The sequence below is a fragment of the Saccharomycopsis crataegensis genome (assembly GCF_037102585.1).
Source record: "Saccharomycopsis crataegensis DNA, jcf7180000000084, whole genome shotgun sequence".
Taxonomy (NCBI): domain Eukaryota; kingdom Fungi; phylum Ascomycota; class Saccharomycetes; order Ascoideales; family Saccharomycopsidaceae; genus Saccharomycopsis; species Saccharomycopsis crataegensis.
Window position 1 is genome coordinate 1,046,960 of NW_027043829.1, and position 21,279 is coordinate 1,068,238.

General features: G+C 39.0%; 12 protein-coding genes across 12 annotated transcripts; 5 read left to right on the forward strand and 7 right to left on the reverse strand. All coding sequences in view use genetic code 12, as the record gives it.

Moving 5' to 3' along the window:
* Window positions 1-480: 480 nt before the first annotated feature.
* Window positions 481-5,022, reverse strand: DASC09_034840 (Net1 protein; the record flags this gene model as incomplete). The annotated part of the gene is made up of 1 exon (XM_064997083.1): window positions 481-5,022. One exon carries the CDS (start codon window positions 5,020-5,022, stop codon window positions 481-483), a length of 4,542 nt encoding a protein of 1,513 aa, XP_064853155.1.
* Window positions 5,023-5,889: 867 nt separating this feature from the next.
* Window positions 5,890-7,437, reverse strand: PBP2 (telomere maintenance protein PBP2; the record flags this gene model as incomplete). The annotated part of the gene is made up of 1 exon (XM_064997084.1): window positions 5,890-7,437. The coding sequence occupies one exon, from the start codon at window positions 7,435-7,437 to the stop codon at window positions 5,890-5,892; it is 1,548 nt and encodes a 515-aa protein (XP_064853156.1).
* Window positions 7,438-7,704: 267 nt separating this feature from the next.
* Window positions 7,705-8,652, forward strand: SWC5 (Swc5p; the record flags this gene model as incomplete). Its single annotated transcript, XM_064997085.1, has 2 exons — window positions 7,705-7,801; window positions 7,871-8,652. 2 exons carry the CDS (start codon window positions 7,705-7,707, stop codon window positions 8,650-8,652), a joined length of 879 nt encoding a protein of 292 aa, XP_064853157.1.
* Window positions 8,653-8,968: 316 nt separating this feature from the next.
* POP5 (RNA-binding protein POP5) lies at window positions 8,969-9,403 on the reverse strand (the record flags this gene model as incomplete). The annotated part of the gene is made up of 1 exon (XM_064997086.1): window positions 8,969-9,403. One exon carries the CDS (start codon window positions 9,401-9,403, stop codon window positions 8,969-8,971), a length of 435 nt encoding a protein of 144 aa, XP_064853158.1.
* Window positions 9,404-9,855: 452 nt separating this feature from the next.
* DASC09_034880 (fungal specific transcription factor domain-containing protein) lies at window positions 9,856-11,658 on the reverse strand (the record flags this gene model as incomplete). The annotated part of the gene is made up of 1 exon (XM_064997087.1): window positions 9,856-11,658. One exon carries the CDS (start codon window positions 11,656-11,658, stop codon window positions 9,856-9,858), a length of 1,803 nt encoding a protein of 600 aa, XP_064853159.1.
* A 661-nt stretch (window positions 11,659-12,319) lies between these two features.
* DASC09_034890 (serine/threonine protein kinase) lies at window positions 12,320-13,711 on the forward strand (the record flags this gene model as incomplete). Its single annotated transcript, XM_064997088.1, has 1 exon — window positions 12,320-13,711. One exon carries the CDS (start codon window positions 12,320-12,322, stop codon window positions 13,709-13,711), a length of 1,392 nt encoding a protein of 463 aa, XP_064853160.1.
* A 760-nt stretch (window positions 13,712-14,471) lies between these two features.
* CUZ1 (Cuz1p) lies at window positions 14,472-15,338 on the forward strand (the record flags this gene model as incomplete). Its single annotated transcript, XM_064997089.1, has 1 exon — window positions 14,472-15,338. The coding sequence occupies one exon, from the start codon at window positions 14,472-14,474 to the stop codon at window positions 15,336-15,338; it is 867 nt and encodes a 288-aa protein (XP_064853161.1).
* A 375-nt stretch (window positions 15,339-15,713) lies between these two features.
* On the forward strand, window positions 15,714-17,003 carry DASC09_034910 (elongin A domain-containing protein; the record flags this gene model as incomplete). The annotated part of the gene is made up of 1 exon (XM_064997090.1): window positions 15,714-17,003. One exon carries the CDS (start codon window positions 15,714-15,716, stop codon window positions 17,001-17,003), a length of 1,290 nt encoding a protein of 429 aa, XP_064853162.1.
* A 272-nt stretch (window positions 17,004-17,275) lies between these two features.
* On the reverse strand, window positions 17,276-17,551 carry DASC09_034920 (uncharacterized protein; the record flags this gene model as incomplete). Its single annotated transcript, XM_064997091.1, has 1 exon — window positions 17,276-17,551. The coding sequence occupies one exon, from the start codon at window positions 17,549-17,551 to the stop codon at window positions 17,276-17,278; it is 276 nt and encodes a 91-aa protein (XP_064853163.1).
* A 291-nt stretch (window positions 17,552-17,842) lies between these two features.
* Window positions 17,843-18,691, forward strand: CSL4 (exosome non-catalytic core subunit CSL4; the record flags this gene model as incomplete). The annotated part of the gene is made up of 1 exon (XM_064997092.1): window positions 17,843-18,691. One exon carries the CDS (start codon window positions 17,843-17,845, stop codon window positions 18,689-18,691), a length of 849 nt encoding a protein of 282 aa, XP_064853164.1.
* A 948-nt stretch (window positions 18,692-19,639) lies between these two features.
* Window positions 19,640-19,986, reverse strand: DASC09_034940 (uncharacterized protein; the record flags this gene model as incomplete). Its single annotated transcript, XM_064997093.1, has 2 exons — window positions 19,640-19,830; window positions 19,971-19,986. The coding sequence occupies 2 exons, from the start codon at window positions 19,984-19,986 to the stop codon at window positions 19,640-19,642; spliced, it is 207 nt and encodes a 68-aa protein (XP_064853165.1).
* Window positions 19,987-20,273: 287 nt separating this feature from the next.
* Window positions 20,274-21,237, reverse strand: DASC09_034950 (uncharacterized protein; the record flags this gene model as incomplete). Its single annotated transcript, XM_064997094.1, has 2 exons — window positions 20,274-20,564; window positions 21,178-21,237. 2 exons carry the CDS (start codon window positions 21,235-21,237, stop codon window positions 20,274-20,276), a joined length of 351 nt encoding a protein of 116 aa, XP_064853166.1.
* Window positions 21,238-21,279: the final 42 nt, after the last annotated feature.

Below are 21,279 nucleotides of genomic sequence, written 5' to 3' on the forward strand. Positions count from 1 at the left end.
TTAATTGTTTTTTCTTCTCCCAAGTTTTTATTTTTATTTTTATTTTTTTATTTTTTGCTCTTGTCACTTACCTTAGTTTTTTGATCTTATTTCCCTTAATTATTTTAAAACTTTTCTCCATTTTTTTTTCTTTTGCTTAATAATGTTACATAAAGTTTATCTTAAATAAGGTCAATTTTTTTTTTCTCGTTTTTGACTTTGATATTTTTCATTCTGCTCACTCATTTAATTACATTATTTTGATTTTTTTTCTGAATTATTAATAATCATTTACTTTTTGCTTCGTTTGTGTTTTACTTTATCTCTACATCCCTTTAGTTAACATAAGAATTAATGATATGCCATTTTTTCTTTTTTTGTATTTCCAATTCAACTACAATAATCAAGTTGACAATAAATAATACAACAAAATTATATACATATATAGCCATAATCATTATATATGTGAGATAATAAAAACATACAAGCATCAACACTACATCAATACAAATCAAAGAACCCTCCAGACTTTCTGCCCTTCTTTTTAGTATTGACTTTGTAGGCCGAGGCCGCCTTGGTATTGATGAACGAGCTTTTCTTTTTCCCCACCGGTCTTTTATCTTCTTCCTTATCACTATCACTATCACTATCACTATCACTATCACTATCACTATCACTATCACTACTATCACTATCACTATCACTTCCACTGCCTCTATCGCTATCGGAATCAGAATCACTACCACTACTACTACTACTGCTGCTACTACTTTCATCCGAATCTTCACCATCTTTTGGTGTACTTGGGAAAAATGATAACTTTGCCTTTGGTTTAGTAGTAGAATTGAGCACAGTGGTTTCTGTTTCTCTAGAGTTTTCTCTCACCGCAGGAACTCCTCTTGTTTTAAGGGTCAGGAGTGATGTCAATCTACGGCTACTGACATTGCTAAGACGTGGGATCGGTTTATCCAAACTGGTGAACTTATGAGCCATAAAGGACAGACGATCAGCAGTAGAAGAAGAAGAAGACAACGATGAAGACGTCACTGGATCAGTAACTGGTTTCAAAGCATTTTCCTGCTTCTTTATATTTTGAAGTTTTGTGGTGGCTGGTTCCTTTTCATCATCATCATCATCATCATTATTAGAAACTTCAGGCACCTGGGTCGAGGTTGCAAAAGGTTCTAAAGCTTGGGTTGAGGTTGCCAATGGTTTCTGAGGCTTTGGTGATTCGTCTTCCGAGTCGCTATCACTACTATCATTGCTATCAGAACCATCGGAGCTAGAGCTCTCTTCGCTTGAGGATTCGCCATCGGAAGACTCACTCGAGACATCGGTTTTTTCGTCTACCTCCATTGGCTTCGCGGCAGAGAAGGATTTCACAGCTTCAGGTTGAGATTTACTCACCTTAGGTTGGTTTGTAATAGTCTTTTCTGTCTCGCCCGTTTTTCCCAACGGTGGAGAAACTTTCTTATCACCATCAGCTCCCTTCATTTTGATATCCTCATTCTTTTTCACCTCAATTGGTTTTTTCTCAGCTGGTTTTTTCCCGTTTGGCTTTGTAACGGCAGTAACGGCAGTATCATCGTCACCTTTACGAATATTCGCCAAATTTTCACGGAGTCTAGAGAATTTATTACCACTTTCAGATTTTGGACTAGCAGTTGTGGCGGCAGAAGTCTTTTTTGGATTGGAAGCCACAGGCTTTGTTGTCGGTTGGTTTCCGTACTTCTTCACTTTGACATCTTGTGATGCTTTTATTTGCACCTTGGAAACATCTGGGATAGAGCCACTACCACTTTCGCTTTCACTTCCGCTATCACTATCACTATCACTTCCACTATCACTATCACTATCACTGTCGCTACCACTACTACTCTCACTTTCTTCCTTAGCTTCAGCTTGTTGGATAACTTCAGCTTGTGGAGTGACTTCACGAGACCCAATAACAGACTCTTTCAACCTGACATTTGTTGGTGGCATATCCACATCACTCTCTTCATCACTCTCCAATGTTATTTTTTGACTGGTACCATTGGCCAAAGTAACTGTGCCATTACCTTCTTTCGTGCCATTCTTATTCCACAAACCAGCAATCTTTTGGGTGGCTCTTTGAGCCGCGGCACGCTTACCGGTAACAGTGTTAGCCCCACGATCTTTTTCAATTCTGCTCACTAGTGGTTTACGATTTTGACGCAAACTAGCAGGAATCCTCATATTGTTACGGAACATCCCTTTGATTTCTTCCTTGGAAACCCGTTGCCCAAATTGAAGATTATTACGTTCCATAAATTCTTTCAACTCTTTTTCAGCCGGATCAACCGCAGCTTTCTTAGGTTTACGAACAAGATTGAAAACGTAATCTTCGTCTTTCACAGAAACTTCGACATTACCAACATTGATATTACCATCTTCAGTAGGTAATATTAAGGTATCTCTATCATTGGTCTCAGTTTTAGCATCACTTACTTTCTCGTCAGTTGGTTTCTCTTTTGAAGTGGCAGTTGGTTTCTCTTTGGAAGTCACTGCAGGTTTTGTTTTCTGCTTTGTAGTGATTCTAGAGTCAAGAGTTGCTTTTTTTACTGCGCGATCATCCTGTGGTTTTTGAGATGCAACTTTATTGGATTCTGAATCACTAAGTTTGGATTCACCAGAAGCTTTAGCGTCACTACTATCAACTTTCTTAACATCTGCAGGAACATCTTGGCCTGTTTTTTCTTTCTGAGATTTGGTAGCCTCATTCAGTTTAGCGGAGGAGGGGTTCACTTCTTTTTCCATAACGGTGCTCAGTCTCGCAGTTTCAGGGGCATTTTCCATTGTTGGTTTCCCTTGTTCAATAAATTTCTTATACTCTTCTGGGATATCGTATTCACATTTTCTTCCGTCACGAGCGGCAAAGCAAAACAAACATTTTGGCAAGTGACGAGAACAACGACGTTTTCGAATGGCGCAGTCTTTGCAACGAGCAGGGGCCCCTAATGGTTCGCCAGAAACTGGTTCAATAACAAGAGTCTTCAAGAACTTGTTAAGAACCTCCACTGGACGGGTGTTCTTTGTGAATTTTGGAACATCATTGATAGTGATTGGTACCGTAAAAGCTTTCATTTCTTTATTTTGCGATGACTTTACCTGCTTCTTCTGTTTAACGGGTTTGTTCGCTTCAGCTGCAGCATTTTTTTTTACTAGATCTTTCACAGGCTCGGATTTGGTAGCTTTAGCAGGCTCAGCTTTCTCAGCCTCCATCTTCTTGATCTCAGCTTTAGTAGCCTTGGTCGCTTTAGTAGGTTCAGCTTTCTTTGTAGCTTCCACTGCCTTGATTTTAGTTTCTTTATGTTCTGATTTCACCTGCGTTTTCTTTGCAGCAGGCTTATTGGCTGCCAGTTCAAGCTTTGCTTTGTCACTTTGTGAACCAGAATCACTTGAACCACTGGAGCTGTAGGTGCTTTCTTTGCTGGTCTCACTGGTGCTTGATTGACTGCTTGATGGTAACTCTCTTTCGGTGAATTCCTGTTTGATGTGAACTTCTGGCTCCTTTACAGGTTTCTTAGTATTCGTAACTTTCTTGGCTGGAAATTTTGGAGCAGGCTTGTTTGCAGATTTATTAGCTGGTAATTTTGGACCAGGTTTACTGGCAGTGTCATTGGTCTTATCATCCTCTTCATCCAGAGATTCACTCTCAGAGCTAGTACTATCATCATCGCTCTCTTCTTCGGAACTCAGTTCTTCATTGTCACTGACCGAAGACTCAGCTTTTGCGGCATTTTTGGATACTTGATCAGCTTCCTTGACAGAAATTGGCTCTGGTTTTTTTTGCTGGGATTTGGCAACTGGAATCACTTCTTTCTTTTCCCTTTCTTGAGGAGTTTCTACAGCCTTTGCCACTTTCTTTGTGTTTCGCACAGTCTCTCTAGTCTTTCTGGCATTCTTTTCCTGCCTGTCCGAAGTGTCTAACTTAACGAACTCATTATTTACCCCCGATACCACCTCAGTGCCACCTGAACCACCGAGTTCCTGTTCTTGTGGTGCTACCAAAGCATTTTTCTTGATTGATGGAGATTTAACATCTTTCTCATTTATCTTCGATGATTTCACAGTCTCATCCTTTTCATTAAGGGTAGTTTGTTTTGGAGTAGATTCCTTTTGAGCAGGTTTCTTAGGAGTGGATTTCTTAGGAGTGGATTTCTTATTCACTGTAGGAACTGCTACTTTTGGCGAGTTCAAAGTATCACCGGAAGTGGACTTATCAAAAGAGGTATCACCATTTATTGATTCACGAAGTCTTGATCCTAAAGTAGGGCGCGCACCAGTAGATTTTAGAGGAGTCTCGGTGGCAGTAAGTTCGGACAGTTTTGGCTCTAAAGGCTTGACAGCAATGGTTGTTCTGCGTGCTCTTGAATTCTTCCCAATTGGGGTACTTTCTCCCATTGACAAACCATTAGTGAATGAAAAGTTATTATTATTACTATGGACCGTACGGTTCCAAATTGAAGTGTTACGTCTCTTGCGCTTTGGTAATGACATCGATGAGTTATCATCTGCAGCACGTTTGAACGAAGGTATCATAGCAAGACTATCATTGGCGCTAGTATTAGTGGCATTGGCAGCAGCAGTTACGCTGGCCGAATTAGATCCATTCATCAATAAAAGTTGGGAGCTGTTAGGTAAAATTGTTTCGAAATACGGATCAATACTTTCTAATTCATTGTTTAATATCACTTTGACCACATTATCGGTTGATCCACTAGGATACACGTCTTCGACATGGTATTCTGGATCTAAATCCCAACCTTGACCATCCTGGAGACGATTGATATCCAAAGTTTCATCACCGGGGTATAATTTAAAGAATCGGTTGACAATTTCATCGGAAACTTGAGAAAGGGTATTCTTTGGCTTGGTGATGTGGAGAAACTTCCGGACTTTGGTATCATCATATAACAATTGGTTGGCCGGTACTGTGCTGGTAGCCCCAGTGATATTTGGGTTCTGGTATGCCAGTATGAAGGCGGTGGGGGAAATGACAATCACCTGAAGCCTGACCATGGCTAGTGAATGCGGTTAAATAATGTGAAGAGAATATAGGGTTTAGTTAACTATTCTTTTAGGCTACTATTGCACAATGATCAATATGCAGAAATGCTTTATATAGGAGTCCAGTATATTCAGCTACCTATCTTTTGGGGAGGGAAAAGATGAAGATCTTTGACAATTGATGGAAGTATTCCGTTTATATCTATAATATTAAGGATTTTTCTTGTTTGTCTTTTTTAAGCAAAAATTTTTTAAGTGAAAAAAAAAAAAAAAAAAAAAAAAAAAAAAAAAAAAAAAAAAAAAAAAAAAAAAAAAATAATGAGACAACTACACTCAGGCTATTACTATTATCATTGTCGATATTCACCAGAAGAAATAAGCATTGAAGAAAACAATGCTGGTCTTCTGTTAACACTGCTGATGAATGGCCGACTTTATTACAATCGAGAAGTGAAAAGCTCAAGAAACTAAGAGCCAAAACCCAGAATGAAGACACAGAACAAGAAGAATAACTAAGTACAAGTACATGTGGCCATCAAGACCCCAACAAAACCCCAGGAAAACAAATGACCAACAACAAAACAAGATGGCACAGAAAAGAAAGTGAACGAGTAAAAAAAATAAGAAGAATAAAGAAAAAAAAAAGATAAATGGTATAGTAGTATATTAAAACAGAACGTAGGATAAAAAAAGAAACAGATTGATAAGAAAATAACATCGAAGAAGAATCTCCATAGGAAGTACAATTCAAATAACACTAACAGTAATAATAATCAAAAAAAGAAAAAAAAAAAAAGCTAATTATGATATAAAAGCACCCGCACAACCATCTTCACAAGCAAAAACCTCCAATCCTGCCATGACTCCAAATTTCATCAATTAGGCAGACTCTTGAGGTTCTGAAGATGCCTCTGCGGTGTTTGTGCTGGCAGTACTTGGTTGATTATGGTTGTGATTATAATTGTTATTGTAATTATGTTGATTCTTTTGACGATCCATCTCGATACGATTGTTGATCAAGTAAATAGCCATCTGGTTGTTGCTGGAAGCCCCAGTGATGACAATCTTCCGTTCGGATGGCGATGACGAGTCTGGGTCTTGCACCTTGATTTGCGCTCCTGAGTTGTCTCTGATTTCCCTGATGTTCTTACCTCCTTTACCAATCACTGATCCCACAAATTCGTTAGGGATGTAAATATCCTGTGACGTTTGAGGCTGTTGCATTCCTGCCATTGGCATAAAGTTCTGTGGAGGTTGAAGGGTTCCTTGAGGTGCGGCGCCTGGAGCAAGGGAAATGTGATTACGAGAAGATGGAGGCATTGACAAGAGACGACTTGGGTACTGACCGCCATTCATTCCGTGATAAGGTTTCATTTGACGCTGACCAGCGTCTTGTTGGACACCACCGGCGTTTCCTGGACCCCCACCATTGGTGGCAGCCCCACCAGGCCCTCCACGAAGCTGGCCATTCATATATCCGCCCATATTCATTGGCATCAACCCCATCATTTGTGGACCAAACCCTGCTGGAGCCCCAAACCCTTGGAATTGGAAGTTTGGTGGGTTGAATTGTGGAGCTCCAGGAAACGCTGGAGTGGCAGTACCTTGGGGCGACATAGCGCCTTGCGGTGGCATACCATAGTTTGAGTTGCCTGGATTGTAGTATACCACCTTGGTCTTGTGCATGTACTTCTTATTCTCATAGATGGTCTGGCCGACGTAATAGGTGGCAATATGGATGGCATCTGGGACCCCTGTGATACTGAGACATCTATCGGTAGAAAAGTTCATGGTGGTCTCGCTGGCCTTCAACTTGGCAGCGGATTTTTCCTCAATTTCTCTGAACTTGGTCCCACCTTTACCAATGACAAACCCAATGACCGGATGGGGCACCAAAAGCTTTAGGATGTACTGCTTGGAGTCTGGGCTCGAAGGGGTTTCTGGCTCATCAATCACCACTCTAGTGATGAGACCAAATGCCTTGGCCACCTTTTCTGCAGGTCCACGGACATGGACCACCCTTTCGTACACGCCTTTCAAGTTCTCGGACACATTAACCCTAGCTCCAGAGCGCTCTTTGATATAGCTGATCTTCTCACCACCTTTACCAACAATAAGCCCGGCCTCTTTGACAGGACAGAGCATACGGAAGTGGACATAAGTTGGGTCGTCACCTGTCTGGACCTTATGTGATGATATTGGGGTAGATCTCTTTGGGATATCTTCTGCTGGCTGTTGCTGTGTGGTGTTGTCGTCTGTAGTAGTAATAGTACCAGTAGTGGTGGTGGTAGTGCTTGTGAGCAATGGGGCGGTCTGGTGCTTGTCCTTTTCTGCATCTTCTTGCTCTAGCATTTCCGAGTCCATGGCGACTCTTTTGGTCTGAGTGGTGTCCTCAGTCTGCTCTTCTTCGATCTTACGCTTGAGCATCGTAAGATATGATATTATAGTATTATAATAATGAATAAAGATAATTAACTTGTTGATAACAGTTTGTTGTTTTGTTGGTGGAAGAAAAAAAAAATGGAGAGGAGAATAAAACGAGTGGAGGGTAACAGTCACCTGACACTCCCTGGCTGCTCCTCACAAAAAAAAAAAAAAAAAATTGGCGGCGGCGGCGGCGAAAAATTCCAACTGTGCGGTACTCATGAAGAATAACATCGTATAATATAATCATAATAGTAATAAAAATATACAATGAGTAGTCAAGACAATAATGACAACAGACCTAAACGCAAGGAAGAAGAAGAGGATGACGATGATGATTCATCCGATGAAGATTACGTCCCAGGAAGTATGCATATATTGGAAAAAAAACATTGTGTAATCAATTAAATATTCATCCATACTAACATATATTTAGACAATGCCCAAGTAGACAATGATGACGATGAAGATGATGACGATTACAAAGATGATGAAGAAACACAGAAAACTGTCCAGGAAATCAAGAAAGCAGGGTACAGTAAGATCGAAAGTAGCGAAGGTGGGCTAATCAAGACAAGAAACCAACGTTTGCAAGAACAGCAGCAGAAACAAGACAATCAGCATTTGGCTCTTCTAAACGAACCAGCCAACCCGACATCGGTAGATATAGACTCCATTTGGGATGAAATGAAGAGCAACACCAATGCTTCAGCCATAAAACCGGCCCTGGTTTCTGACAATACCACTACCCCAATCGCTACCACCCCATCCATCGAAGAAGAAAAAATCAAAATCACCAGAACCTACGAATACGCCGGAGAAACCATCAGTGAGGACAAATGGGTACTAAAGTCTTCGGCCGAAGCCAAAGCTTACCACAATTCCCTTAAGATTGAAGCCTCTTCTATAACAAAAGATAGTACTCCAGAATCCTCAAGCGATACAACCCCAAAGCCACTGGCCAGCATTAATAACAAACCACCCCCAAGAAAACGTCGGGCCAAGAAATCAATTGTTGATAATATCATTAAAAGTTCAAAAATGGCAAAAATCAGCACCCTTGAAAAATCGCGATTAGACTGGGCAAATTATGTCGATTCTAATAAACTCAATGATGAATTGCGGAAACATAACAAAGATGGGTACCTCAGTAAACAAGATTTCCTCAGTAGAGTCGAGTCAAATATTGATAACAAAATCAAAGAATCAAAAAAATGAAATCAGAAATCAACCAAACAGAATCATTTTTTTTTTTTTAGGATTATTCAATAAGTAACTTGCCAAGTATATATATATATATATATATTGGTCCAAAAAAAACTATTTCCTGTCAATATTTTTTTAATAATTAGTAATTTTGTTCTGAAAAGTAACTTTCTTGCCATGCCTATTTAACAATATCTTTGTTTATATCATATAGCTCAACATCTTTCAACAACATAATGGATAGTTTTTTTTGTCTTTCTTTCCTCTTTATTGGCATTGTTTAGTTTTCTTATATCTCTATCGGAAATGTGTAAACACCTCAAATTAATCATCCAGTGATATCTCTTATCTCATTCACCAACTCCTTATTTTCCCCAATTAAGAAATCCTGGGCCTTCTTTATTGTTCCGCTGATTCTAACTATCAGTACCACTACTTCTTGACCATATAATTTCTGGATACACATCATCGCAAAACACACCATTTCAACATCATCTCTGCCCACTTTGACGATCCCCGTCGAGGTTCGATTCAGAAAATACCGTACACTCAATACTGGGGCTATGGTACCTTGGGCAAACTCCCCGAAATTGACTTGAAGATGATCTCGGAAAATTGCCGCAAGGGATTTTTGATTGATTGACGGCGATGATGATTTGAGGATCTCGAGTTGAGGAATTGGTTCATCGTTGTATGGGGTATCTTTGGGTGATGGAGGATACAAAATTTTGAAAGTAATGTATCTATTCTTAACTCTGACCATTGTTCATAAAAACTATTATTTTACTATCTTAATTGTAGCAGGTATTTTTGATACAAAGTATTCGGGAAGGGTTAAATAATTGTTCAATTTTTTTTTTTTCAAAAAGATTTTTTTTTTTTTTTTTTTTGGATGCATTGTCTACAATTTGATGATTTAGAGTAATTTAGAAAACCCATTTTTGTAACGAGAGGTTAAAATAATACCTTGCCTACATAGTAATGAAAACAGATACTTTCCATTCCAATAAAATACCATAAAAAAGTCATAGAACCGCATGCATATAAATATATAGATATAAAAATATCTCCGAATAAGAACTGAAAAAATACTGTACATCTAGAAACATGATAAAAACAAAACGAAAAACTAATCAACATCCAAAGACATAATGTATCTAATAGATACTGGCTGAAATTGAGACTTCCGTCCCTAATTTCCTTTTCATGCTCTCATCAAACCATGGTCAAATCCCAATCCAATTTTCGTACCACCCCAAGTAACTTCCCCAAGAAATCTCCGTCACCTTCATTCTTCCAACACTCTCTAATCATTTCCATCACTCGTCTCACATTTCCAATGATATAACCTTCGTCTTGCCACCTTTGCACTCTTCTCATATACTCTTGGCGTTCTTGTTCACCAATACAATTCATTCCCACCACAACAAATCCAAGGCACAATACCCCTTTCACAGGACTCGTTAACAACTCCTCTAACAACCCCAGCGCTTGATGAACAAGCAATTGTACTGCAGCACTTGATGGTGGAGTGTCTTGAAATGCTTGAATAAGCACGATCTGCGATATGTACTGATATAACTGGAAAACTTGAGTATGGGGCACAAGTTGGCCGATCGAGGTGAAATACTCAAGTTCAGAATTCAGAGGTTGACAAGCATCAAGCTTGTCAAGAAAGTATTGATATTTGCTGTCTAACTGTTTCAAAAGCTCGAGACGTGTACCAGGAGATAGGTTTGGGTTGAACTGAAGCAGCTTACTGGGTGAAGCATAATAATCAACAGCGGAATCATTCCGCATTAACAACGCTGCAGAATAATAGTTAGAGTATAATTGTGATTTGAGTTTTCTTGATTGGTTGACGATGTCATTGATAATGAGAAATAATGGACCGACACAACTTTGGAGGGTATCAATATATTCAACTCCATCAGAAGTGTATATTTTCTCGTATTCTTCAATTTTGAATGCTGGCCCATTGATCATTGCTTGCGAACTCAAGACATCATGGAACGCGAAATTTGAGGCTAGGTATTTTTCTTCTTTTGATCCCACAAGAGAATGAATTCCCCCTAATTGATTAATTAATTCTGCAGCAATTTGTGAAAATGTCACCCAGTGTTTGACATCACCTGAAGAAATTTCCACTGCCTGGAGAAGAATTGCACATGCCAAATTCTTGATGAGATCTGCCCGGTCGGTATTTCTGCAGAGGTTCACATCAAGAAGGTCTTTGGAAAGGTTGAGGTACCGCCTACTGTCGGTATTATCGAGAAACACTCCGCCCCACGAAATTAGCCCGTTGAGAACGCATTCATCGTGGATAGCCATCGGCAAGTAAAAATTGAACCAGTAGTTGGTTTCGGAAGGCACGGTAGAGATATTTGTTGCCACAGAATGGATAAAGTATTCTAGGTATTGTTTTTCTTTTCCTTTAACATTGAGTCTATCGGGAATGTAGCATAATGGTTGGATATGGGTAAGTTGGGTATTCTGATAAGCGGAAACCATTGCTTGTACCGATACATCCGTAGGGAACCCGAATTCTTGAGAGTTAAGAAAATCTTCGAGGTCGTTGATGGTATCAAGGTTGAAATCCAAAGGGTTTGGATTGATTAAGAGTAGCGAATGAGGAGATGAAGGATGGTTCTGTTTTGATGCAGGGTATTGATAATCTGGTACTATCGGCAAATCATTGATATCTGTAGTTGGTTCCGCGATTGTGGGTTGTGAGGCCATGGGCTCTGTGAGTGTGGGTTGTGAAATTGGGGGTAATTGTTGTGTATTTGGCTTTGCTATTTTGGTGATATTTTTACTCTGTTTAGAAGGATCATTTGGTTTGCCACTGGGTCTGATACACTCGGCGCCAATTCTTTGGCATAACCCACATTTGGGGAAAACCTCGTCACATTTCTTCTTTTTCGATTTGCAAGTGGTGCAGCCACTGCGAGACCGAGGAGAGATCCCGACAAAACGATACTGCTTGTGTATTGCTTTTGAAGCGATCAGTTTAGGCATATAAGAATGGGATGGTTGTGGTATGGTATATAACAACAGTATAGTGTTGAATTAGTGGTATGTACAGATTTTTCCTTGTCAGCGGTCTTCGATGGGCTGTATTATGTAACATTGTGGCAGGTGCTTAGGTAACCACGCGCCACCATATGACTGTACAGAAACACACTGTTAACCGCATACCATGCCGGGTGTTTCACCCTGGTATTACTCACCCGCGGCCAAAAAAAGAAACACCAAGAATAAACAACAAAAAAAGAAACACCAAGAGAAAAAAAAAGAAAGAGGAAAAAAAAAGGAAATTTTCCTGAGTGAATGGATGATTTTTGGGTTATTTGCCAGATAAAAAAAAATACTATATTCGATTATTATCATCATCGCCTTTACAGCTACAACCAAATACACATACACACACAACACACACACACAAAAAGAAACTTTTTTTTTTTTTTTTTACTTTTCTTTTTCATAAACTGGATCAGAAGAGAAAAAAAAAATTATAATAAAGCATCACTTCTTTATTGTTCTTGTTCTTTTGTGTCGTTTACCTGAATTATTATCGTCTGTTCATTTCTTTTCAAATACATCCATCAAAACATCATATTTCTTCCATCCCTTTCTAATCTGAATAGACCTCACACATCATCCCTCTTACATTCCCATCATGAGCAATAGAATATCGTCCCAACATCAGAAACAAGACCCATCATCATCATCCCAGCACCAGTCTTCTGGTGGCTCTTCCTCTGGCAACAACACCATCGTGGGTTTGCACTATAAGATTGGCAAGAAGATTGGGGAAGGGTCATTTGGGGTGATCTTTGAGGGTACCAACATCATCAGTAACCTTCCAGTAGCCATCAAGTTCGAACCTCGCAAAACCGAAGCCCCACAATTGCGTGATGAGTTCAAGACCTACAAGTTCCTTAGTGGTAGCGAAGGGGTGCCATCTGCTTACTATTTTGGTCAAGAAGGTTTGCACAATATCTTGGTGATTGATTTGTTGGGTCCATCTTTGGAAGATCTCTTTGACTGGTGTGGAAGACGTTTTTCTGTAAAGACAACTGTCCAAGTCGCCGTCCAAATGTTGTCCTTGATCGAAACCATCCACAATCATGACTTGATTTACAGAGATATTAAACCAGACAACTTCTTGATTGGCAGACCAGGCCAACCTGATGAAAATGCTGTCCATTTGGTTGATTTTGGTATGGCTAAATTTTACATTGATCAGAGAACTAAAACTCACATTCCTTACAGAGAAAAGAAGTCCCTTAGTGGTACCGCCAGATACATGTCTGTCAACACCCACTTGGGTAGAGAGCAATCTAGAAGAGATGATTTAGAAGCCCTTGGCCATGTGTTCTTTTACTTCCTTAGAGGACAATTGCCATGGCAAGGTTTGAAAGCCCCAACTAATAAACAAAAGTATGAAAAGATTGGGGAGAAAAAGAGATCCACCCCAGTTTTGGAGTTATGTGCTGGGTTACCTAGACAATTTGCCCAATACTTGGAAACTGTTAGAAGTTTGGGATTCGATCAACAACCTGACTATGATGGTTACAGAAGATTGTTACTCAGCGTCCTTGATGACATGGGAGAAAAAGCCGATGGCAAGTACGATTGGATGAAGTTGAATGGGGGTAGAGGCTGGGATTACTCCATCAACAAGAAGCCAAACTTGCATGGTTATGGCCATCCGAACCCTCCGGGCGAAAGAGAAAGATATCGTCAAAGAAGAAACCGTCATCAAGCAGCCAATGGGGCTGGTGCCAATAACAACGGTACTGCCAACCCTGCTCAAAATACCGGAGCTAATAATGGTAACTCCAAAAACAACTCTAATGCTCAGCTACAAACTTCGCAACCTCCACGTACTCCAAATCCACAAAATAATCCTTCTAGCAATGTTCACCAACAGAACCTCCCAGATATTCCAGGTCACAACAAAGCCCCAATTGACCCAAGACAACAACGTGCTTCACAAAAAGCTTTCAATGATGAAGAAGAAGAGCCAGAACGTAACGGTTTCTTTGCCAAACTTTGTTGTTTCTAACCTGGTTGATCACCATTTGAATTCAAGCAGAGCCGGTATCCTATATTCATTATATATGACATGTTTATTTTCTATTGTTCTAGTTTGTTCAACATCTTGCGATTTTCATCATTTATTAACTTGAATTCTCTATTTCTTTTTTCTTTTTCTTTTTTATCTCTGCTCTTTTTTTTTTTCCATTATTATTACTATTATTATCTTCTACTTTCTAATATTTAGAAACCCAAAAATTACTCATTCGCATTTTTACTGTTCAAATTTTTTTTTTTTTTCTAATTTTTCATCTTAATTTATTTTGCTTATATGTTTCTCCAGTACATCCTAATATTTCCCTGATTATTATTACTTTTTTTTTTTTCATCAATTGCAATTGTTTTGTTAACCTTTTGACTCTTCCCATTGGCATTCTATATTTTTCTCTGGATAGTGCAATCACGTTAGATCATCGTCTTTTATTGTTTCGAATTAATTGTAGTTGGTAGTATAGTATCTTTGGAACTTCGTATACGAGTTGTCTGAGGTAACCATCCATGGCACTGGTACATCCCACTTGTGGCAATGGCGAAAAAGAAATGAAATAGAAGAGAAGAGAACAATTACTAATTGTTTGCCACCTAAAAACATAGATCTAATAGACATATAAATAGAAGCTGCTTTCCTATTCTTCTCTTTCATTTTATCTATTTTTTTGCGTTGACAGTGCATTTTTTGTTTTCATCCCTCAATCAATTAAACACAAGAAAGAAATAGAATTCACAACATGACTGACTCGGAAGGTATGATGAACATTGGCAAACACTGCCAGCATTGTCGACAATTGGATTTCCTACCGTTTGTGTGCTCTGAATGTGGAGGGACTTTCTGTGGAGATCACAGAGTTCCAGGGATCCATCGTTGCTCCAGTCCGTCGTCAAAAGATTCATCTGCCACAATACCAACTTCAGAGACAACCAGCACCACGCCAGGACTCACAGCAAAACAACTTTTCGCACAAGCTAAAGAACCAAAACGTTATGAGACCGATCGCCGACTTGGAACTGGAACCCCAGGGACCCTTGGGGAAATGTTACGTTCGACTCAAGGGCAAAGCATGGGAGGACTTAAGGCGTTGGAAAAAGTCCGCAAGTTTGTGTTCCAGCAACGTAAATCTCTGTCAAAAGAATCATCATCATCATTCAAATCTTTTTTCAAGAGCTCACCAAGCCAACGAATCGTGAATGTTTCCAAACTCAAATCGGTGGCGAAAGGTGACCCTAAGACCCCGATGAGTGAAAGAGTATACGTGTGGCTTATTTTGGTGCCGGATGATAGTGATTTTGGTGAGTTTTTTGAGAAAAAACAACATTTGCAAGCAGATTTCCGCAAACCATTCTACGTTTCCCGAAGTTGGCCGGTGGGGAGGGCACTTGACAGTGCCACCCAGATTTACAAGATTAAGAACCAGAATAATAAAGCGGTTGACAAGAGCCAGAAGTTGTCAATCTTCAGGTTGGCCCGTAGTGCTGAACAGAAATCGACAAACAATAATGATGATGAATTGGTCCATCCTGTGGCTGCCAATGGCAGGGTCAATAAGGAATTCCAGGATGGAGATACGTTGTACTTGATTAGGGGAGCTGATTTATGAGAGATAGAGAGAGAGAGAGAGAGAGACATACTCTGTGTATATTATATTTATATTGTTGCTGAATAATACCAGTCTATTTATCAAATTTGTTGTAAGGTCGCTCTATCAAGCTGATGTTGATGGCGATGTTGCGATGGGGTCCATAACCTTTTTTTTTTTTTTTTTTTTTTTTTTTCCCTTTCTCAAAGACTGCAAATCATTAAGCATCATCATCTACGACCTATAACTGTTATCTTTTTGTCTACAATTAAGAGAAAGAAGAAATATATTCTTTCTTTCTCTTTTTTTTTTTTCTCTCCCCCATAAGTGATAGAGAGACGGTAAATGCACATATAATCCATTATTATCCAACAATCAAACAACATACATGCCAACATGAATTATGGATATCCTCAGCCCATCCCCCCTCCCAGAAAGAAACTAAAGTCATTGATGGAGATCTGCACCATTAGATTACTTGCAAACGTACGAAGCATTGACAATGTGGGAGAGTATCCCAGTTTCCATCTTTTACGACCGGTACTACGACGAATGGATGCCTCGCATCTACGAAGAATCGAGGCCCAGTCCCCGGATTTACTCGACCAAACTGGACCACTATGGAAAACTCTTATTGAAAAAGATTTCCCAAAACATACTTTCCTGGATGATGATGAATCTGTTGGTTTTTCTACAGTATATCTCCGACTAGATCAAGAGCAACAACAGCGGCGGGCCGCTGCGTTACATAAGCTTAAAACCAATCAACAACAATTACAACTGGCAAGAAACCAGATAGTAGGGTTGAATGAGGAGTCATCAATCAGAATGGTGAATTTAGTGGTGAACCGCAAGCGGAAAAAGCGATTCTTTGGCGATGATTCGGAATTCAAATCGGCAGCGATGAAAAAAGTCAAGCGGGATGTCAATGTGAGAAATAACTTGTTCAAAATGGGACCTTCACCCACTACAATGCTACAAAGACCCACAATCACTTGTAGTGGTTTCAATAAGTCTAGTCGAATTAAGAACTCTGGGTTATTAGAACAGATTCAAACAAATTCTTCCTCGAGGTCAGGGATTTTCACTCATAGAACCAATCGTGAGGTTAAAAGTCCGACACTTAGACAACCTTCCACCAACACTCGGAACATTGGTAGTTTCAGATCTAGCCCTACTGCAAAACAAACCACTACTCTATCTAAATCTTTGGATCGACCTGCTAGTGCATCTCAATCAGTAGACAGATCTACCAGTTCGTCTCAATCGCTAGATAGACCTGTTAATGTGTCACTTCCACCTCCCTCCGCCCCAAGTAAACTTGAAAAGCAGTTCAGTGGACGCTCTAAACTGTCAATTTTCTTACCTCGCTCAAAGACTGGTTCCAATGTTGCGAAATCCAAATCGCCGCCAGTTGTCACATCATCATCATCATCATCATCATCATCATCATCATCATCATCATCATCATCATCATCATCATCATCATCAAGAAAAAAAGAAATCGGCGAAAAAAAGGTGGGACGTACCAAATCAGGTTTAGAATTGTTTGACCCTAGTATAACAAGATCTAGATCTCCAGGTCCTAAAAAATCCCTGATGAAGAAGCCGGGGGTGGTTGTTATCCATCGAGATAACCCTAAGATCTTCACCAGCAGGCTATTTTTGAACAGCAAAAAACCATAGAAGATGGGAGGGTGAAAAAGGGCTTTCCTTTCTATTATATTTTACAATTTTATATCCTATACTATACTATACCAATAGTAAGATTTTGTATTTTAGACTAATGAACTTTTACGATCGAATTTCAAGTTGTAATTACATCCTATTAGGAATTACTCGTAATTTATATCATCTCATTAAAGACTATCAATATACCACAATGAAAAATTGTACCAAAAAAAAAAATCAAATAAATATATAATAAATAATACCCTGTCTTGATCTTGGAGTTCATCTCATTTCTTTTGGGCTTTTTCCTTGGTCTCTTTGGCCACATTATCAACAAATGTCTTTTTGGCACTCTTGAAAATGGTATCCAATGTCCTATTATCAGAAGGAGCGATTCTTGCCACGACTTGTTCAGGCTTTTGCATATCCACCACCACGTACTCGTCGTCTCTGGAATCAACACAAGTGGTACCGGCCCAAGGAGCCTCATCATACTCCGCAAGAGTCACCACTGGAGGCTTTGAGTCAACGTACTCTGGGTATTTGGTAGCAGAGGAAGACATTGATAATGATGACAAAAAAGAATACTAATAATAATAACAACAATAGTTGTATATAACGCTGGAGAAATCAATACTTTTCACTGCTCATCTCGTACATCGACCCTTTGGTTCGCAGCCCGTGAAGAAGGTTTTTTTTTTTTTTTTTTTTTTTTTTCTTAAATTTTTCACAGAGAGGAAAGAAGGAACTAGTTAGTTGGTTCCCTTTCTCAAGTTTATATAGGTGCTCAGATCAGATAGATTAGGTGTGCTTTTCTATTTCATAATAACCTTAATACTGCTTGAATTTTAATAATGAGTGTGGAAATTCCTCGAGTAGTGGTGCCAGGACAACCAATTGTCCCAGAATTCGATACCGCCTCTCATAGTGCTGACCATACCATCACCCAGGCAAGAAAATACTTATCGGGTCCAGGAACCACTCTTTCGAAAATTCCTACCGGGCCAAACGAGGAAGTAAATGCTATTGTTGCCACTCTTAAGGGTAAAACCGTGATCTCTCCTAAATCAAAAGATAAGACCTCTTCAGCCTCGAAAGATGAGCTACCGGTGAATGAATTTCTTGTTAGTGTGGTGAATCACCAGACCCCAAGGGTTCCATTACCAAAAGAAGGCGATTACGTGCTTTGTCGGGTGATGAAATTAACATCACGTCAAGCGTTTGTGGAGATTCTTAGCGTTGATAACCAATCTTCGATCCTCGCAGATTCCGGGGTTGGGTCAAATGGGAGTTTGGGGATGGCCGGAGGCACATCACTCGTGGCCAATGTTAGTAGTGGATCAGTGGCTGGGACTTCGGTGTTTTCACAAGCAGTGGGGGCCACCAATGCTTCGCTTGGAGCCCATCCTGCAGATTTAGGAGAAAGTTTCCGTGGGTTGATCAGAGTTCAAGATATTAGAGCCACAGAGCGTGATAAGACCCAAGTGGTGGAAAGTTTCATGCCAGGGGACATTGTCAGGGCAGAAGTTATTAATATCGGTGATGGGGCGAGTTATTATTTGAGTACCGCGAAAAACGAGTTGGGAGTGGTGTTGAGTAGATCCCATGGGGGTAGAGGGGACATGCTATATCCTTTGGATTATGAAACTATGGTGAGTGTCAGTGGTCATATTGAGAAACGTAAAGTTGCCAAACCATTTTGAAAAAGATGATGGCACCAGAAGAGCAATAATTAAGCGGAATTACGGAGAAGGTAAGTTGGGCAAGGAACTCAAAAAGCGCGGTTTCGATAATGTATTTCTTGGGCGGCAATACATGGTAATATTAAATGCTATTCATTATCCATATGGTTCTCCCTATTGCGGTATGGTTTAGTTTGTAGCTGAATGGACATTTGTGGATGGTGAAGGTTATTGGGTAACTACTGATATTAAGGGTTAGTTGGTAACTGTTGCTATGGTACCACTTGGATATGGTCTAAGGATGTAGATAATCGTGGAGTTAACCGGCGTTAGTACCCAATTAATGGAAATATACCTGTAAGATGGTGATATGTTATTTACATTATTTATATTATACAAAAATTAATTTATAAACTAAGAATGAAGAATGAACTTTGGTGGTGTTCTACGTGTAGATATTATTAGTAATACAATTGCACAAGATGAGGAGGATGAATTATTATCCTCTTTGTAATGATTTAGTGGTGGTAGTAGTACTAGTAGTAGTAAAAGTCCACCTGTATATGACAGGCTGATTATATAATGGTTGCAGATAAAAGCGAGCCTACTTACATAATACAATACTTTTTTTTGTAGGCCGATTTTCACCACCACCGCACTGAGGGTGATCTGTCAAATCAAGGAAAAGCGCTATTGGAAATTTCCCCAATCATGAAGTTTAAGTGAAAAAAAACCACAACGAAAAAAAAAAAAAAAAAAAGAGAAATTAAAGAAAAAAAAGAGCAGCTCATCAATGTTTGAAGCGGCTCTCAAATTATGTTAGTTGTTCTGTTGAAAATTGGAATTAGATAAGATGTTGGCACCCCCGAGTGAAAATTGGAGAACGAAATAAACTGGTAATCAATTAATCAATTAATTAACTAATTAACTAATTAACGATTTATCGGATGATTTTATCATAAATGTCAATTAATTAGGAACCGCCGAAATGACACTTTTAGGGATTCTATTTGTTTTTTTGGTAATACACAATTCACTGACATAATCCGGAGATCCTTCCTCCACATATCGAACGTAATTTAGAAATGGATTGGAAAATTGGTACCAACCGGAGAAGTCAACTTTTAGAAGCTTACTTAGCAGATTAGCCTTGCTCACATCTTACAAAATAATAATAATAATAATAATAATAATAATATATAACCAAAGTACCATACCCTTCCCTTACATCAATGAAAAAAAAAAAAAAAAAATACCAAAATATCAAAGCACCGCAAAAAAATCTACAACCAGAACAAACGTAGGAAGCGGCTCATTATTATTATTATCGCTGACCAACAAACAAACAGTCTTCAACCTCGATCTGAAATTTTTGTCAATTATTGCGGCATGACAGTTAGCACTGACATCATCGACATGTCTTTGATCTTACATTTTACTTTTTTTTAGCGTTGATTGTGTCTGAGATATTAGATACTTTCTAATATTTTGAAATGATCAACAAATCAATATGATGAAATAATATTTACGGCAAAGGGAAGTTGAAATGAATTTTGTTATGAAAAAAATTAAAGAAAAGAAAAAATAAAAAATAAGCAAATAATTACTTACCTGTAACGCTGATCAATTCCACATTCTTTGGTTGCGCCAATCTGCTGCTGTTATTTCCTGCCTGATCACCCGTATTCCTGCTAGATATCAATTCTATTTTGTATTGTTTTAGTGTCTTTGTGAACCAGATAGATTTGGAATTGCAAATAGACATACACTGGTCAAACCTGATATATGTGGGAACAACACGTAAAGGCCTCCTTTTCAGGACAAGTATAAACAAACCACGATTGAAAAAATTCACCACGGCAGCACCAACCGATGATGTTTTCAAAGCGTGAAACTTTAAAGTGAAAATATAAATTAGTGAAAAAAAAAATAGTAGTATATTATCAAAACTAGAAGAGCTTTTGGGAAGATATTGGTATCTCATTTATTTCAAATACCAAGTAAGACCTACTGATGGTTAATAACTATCGCTGAGATCATTAATGTTCGAAACGCTCTCTATCGACCAGAAAATCCCATGTAGAAGTAGCCCATACAAAGTTATATGGTTTATTTTTTGAGGTTTTTTCTTCCGAGAATGCTAAACAATAAACATTATTAGAACAAACAGATCTTGCTAATTTAACACGACAGGCGTCAACAAACTTAGAAAAAAAAAAATATCAGCCAAAAAAAAAAAAGGTTTCGTAGTTAGGCACATGCTATGAAAGAAACTAACAATAGGTATGCTGAAGTCTATTGATATTCTTGTTGCGAAAAATAGAGTTTTATTTTATATCGCCTGATCGTTCTTATCATCCAGCGGGGCCCAAGTGGCCGCAAATACCGTAATTCAGAACTAAGACAGGACATAAAAAAGATAAATTAAAGATCGCCTAGAAGGACATTATCAATTAGAAAGAACGGTTTTTTTAGTGATGCTGCGTCGCCAATCGTCAGCTACTTACCGTGAAGTTTTGGCGGGGATCGTCAATTTTTTTTTTTATGTCGTGGCTTGATTTAGGCATAATGCATGAATCAGTGATGTGCCGTACTGCGACAGCATGCGT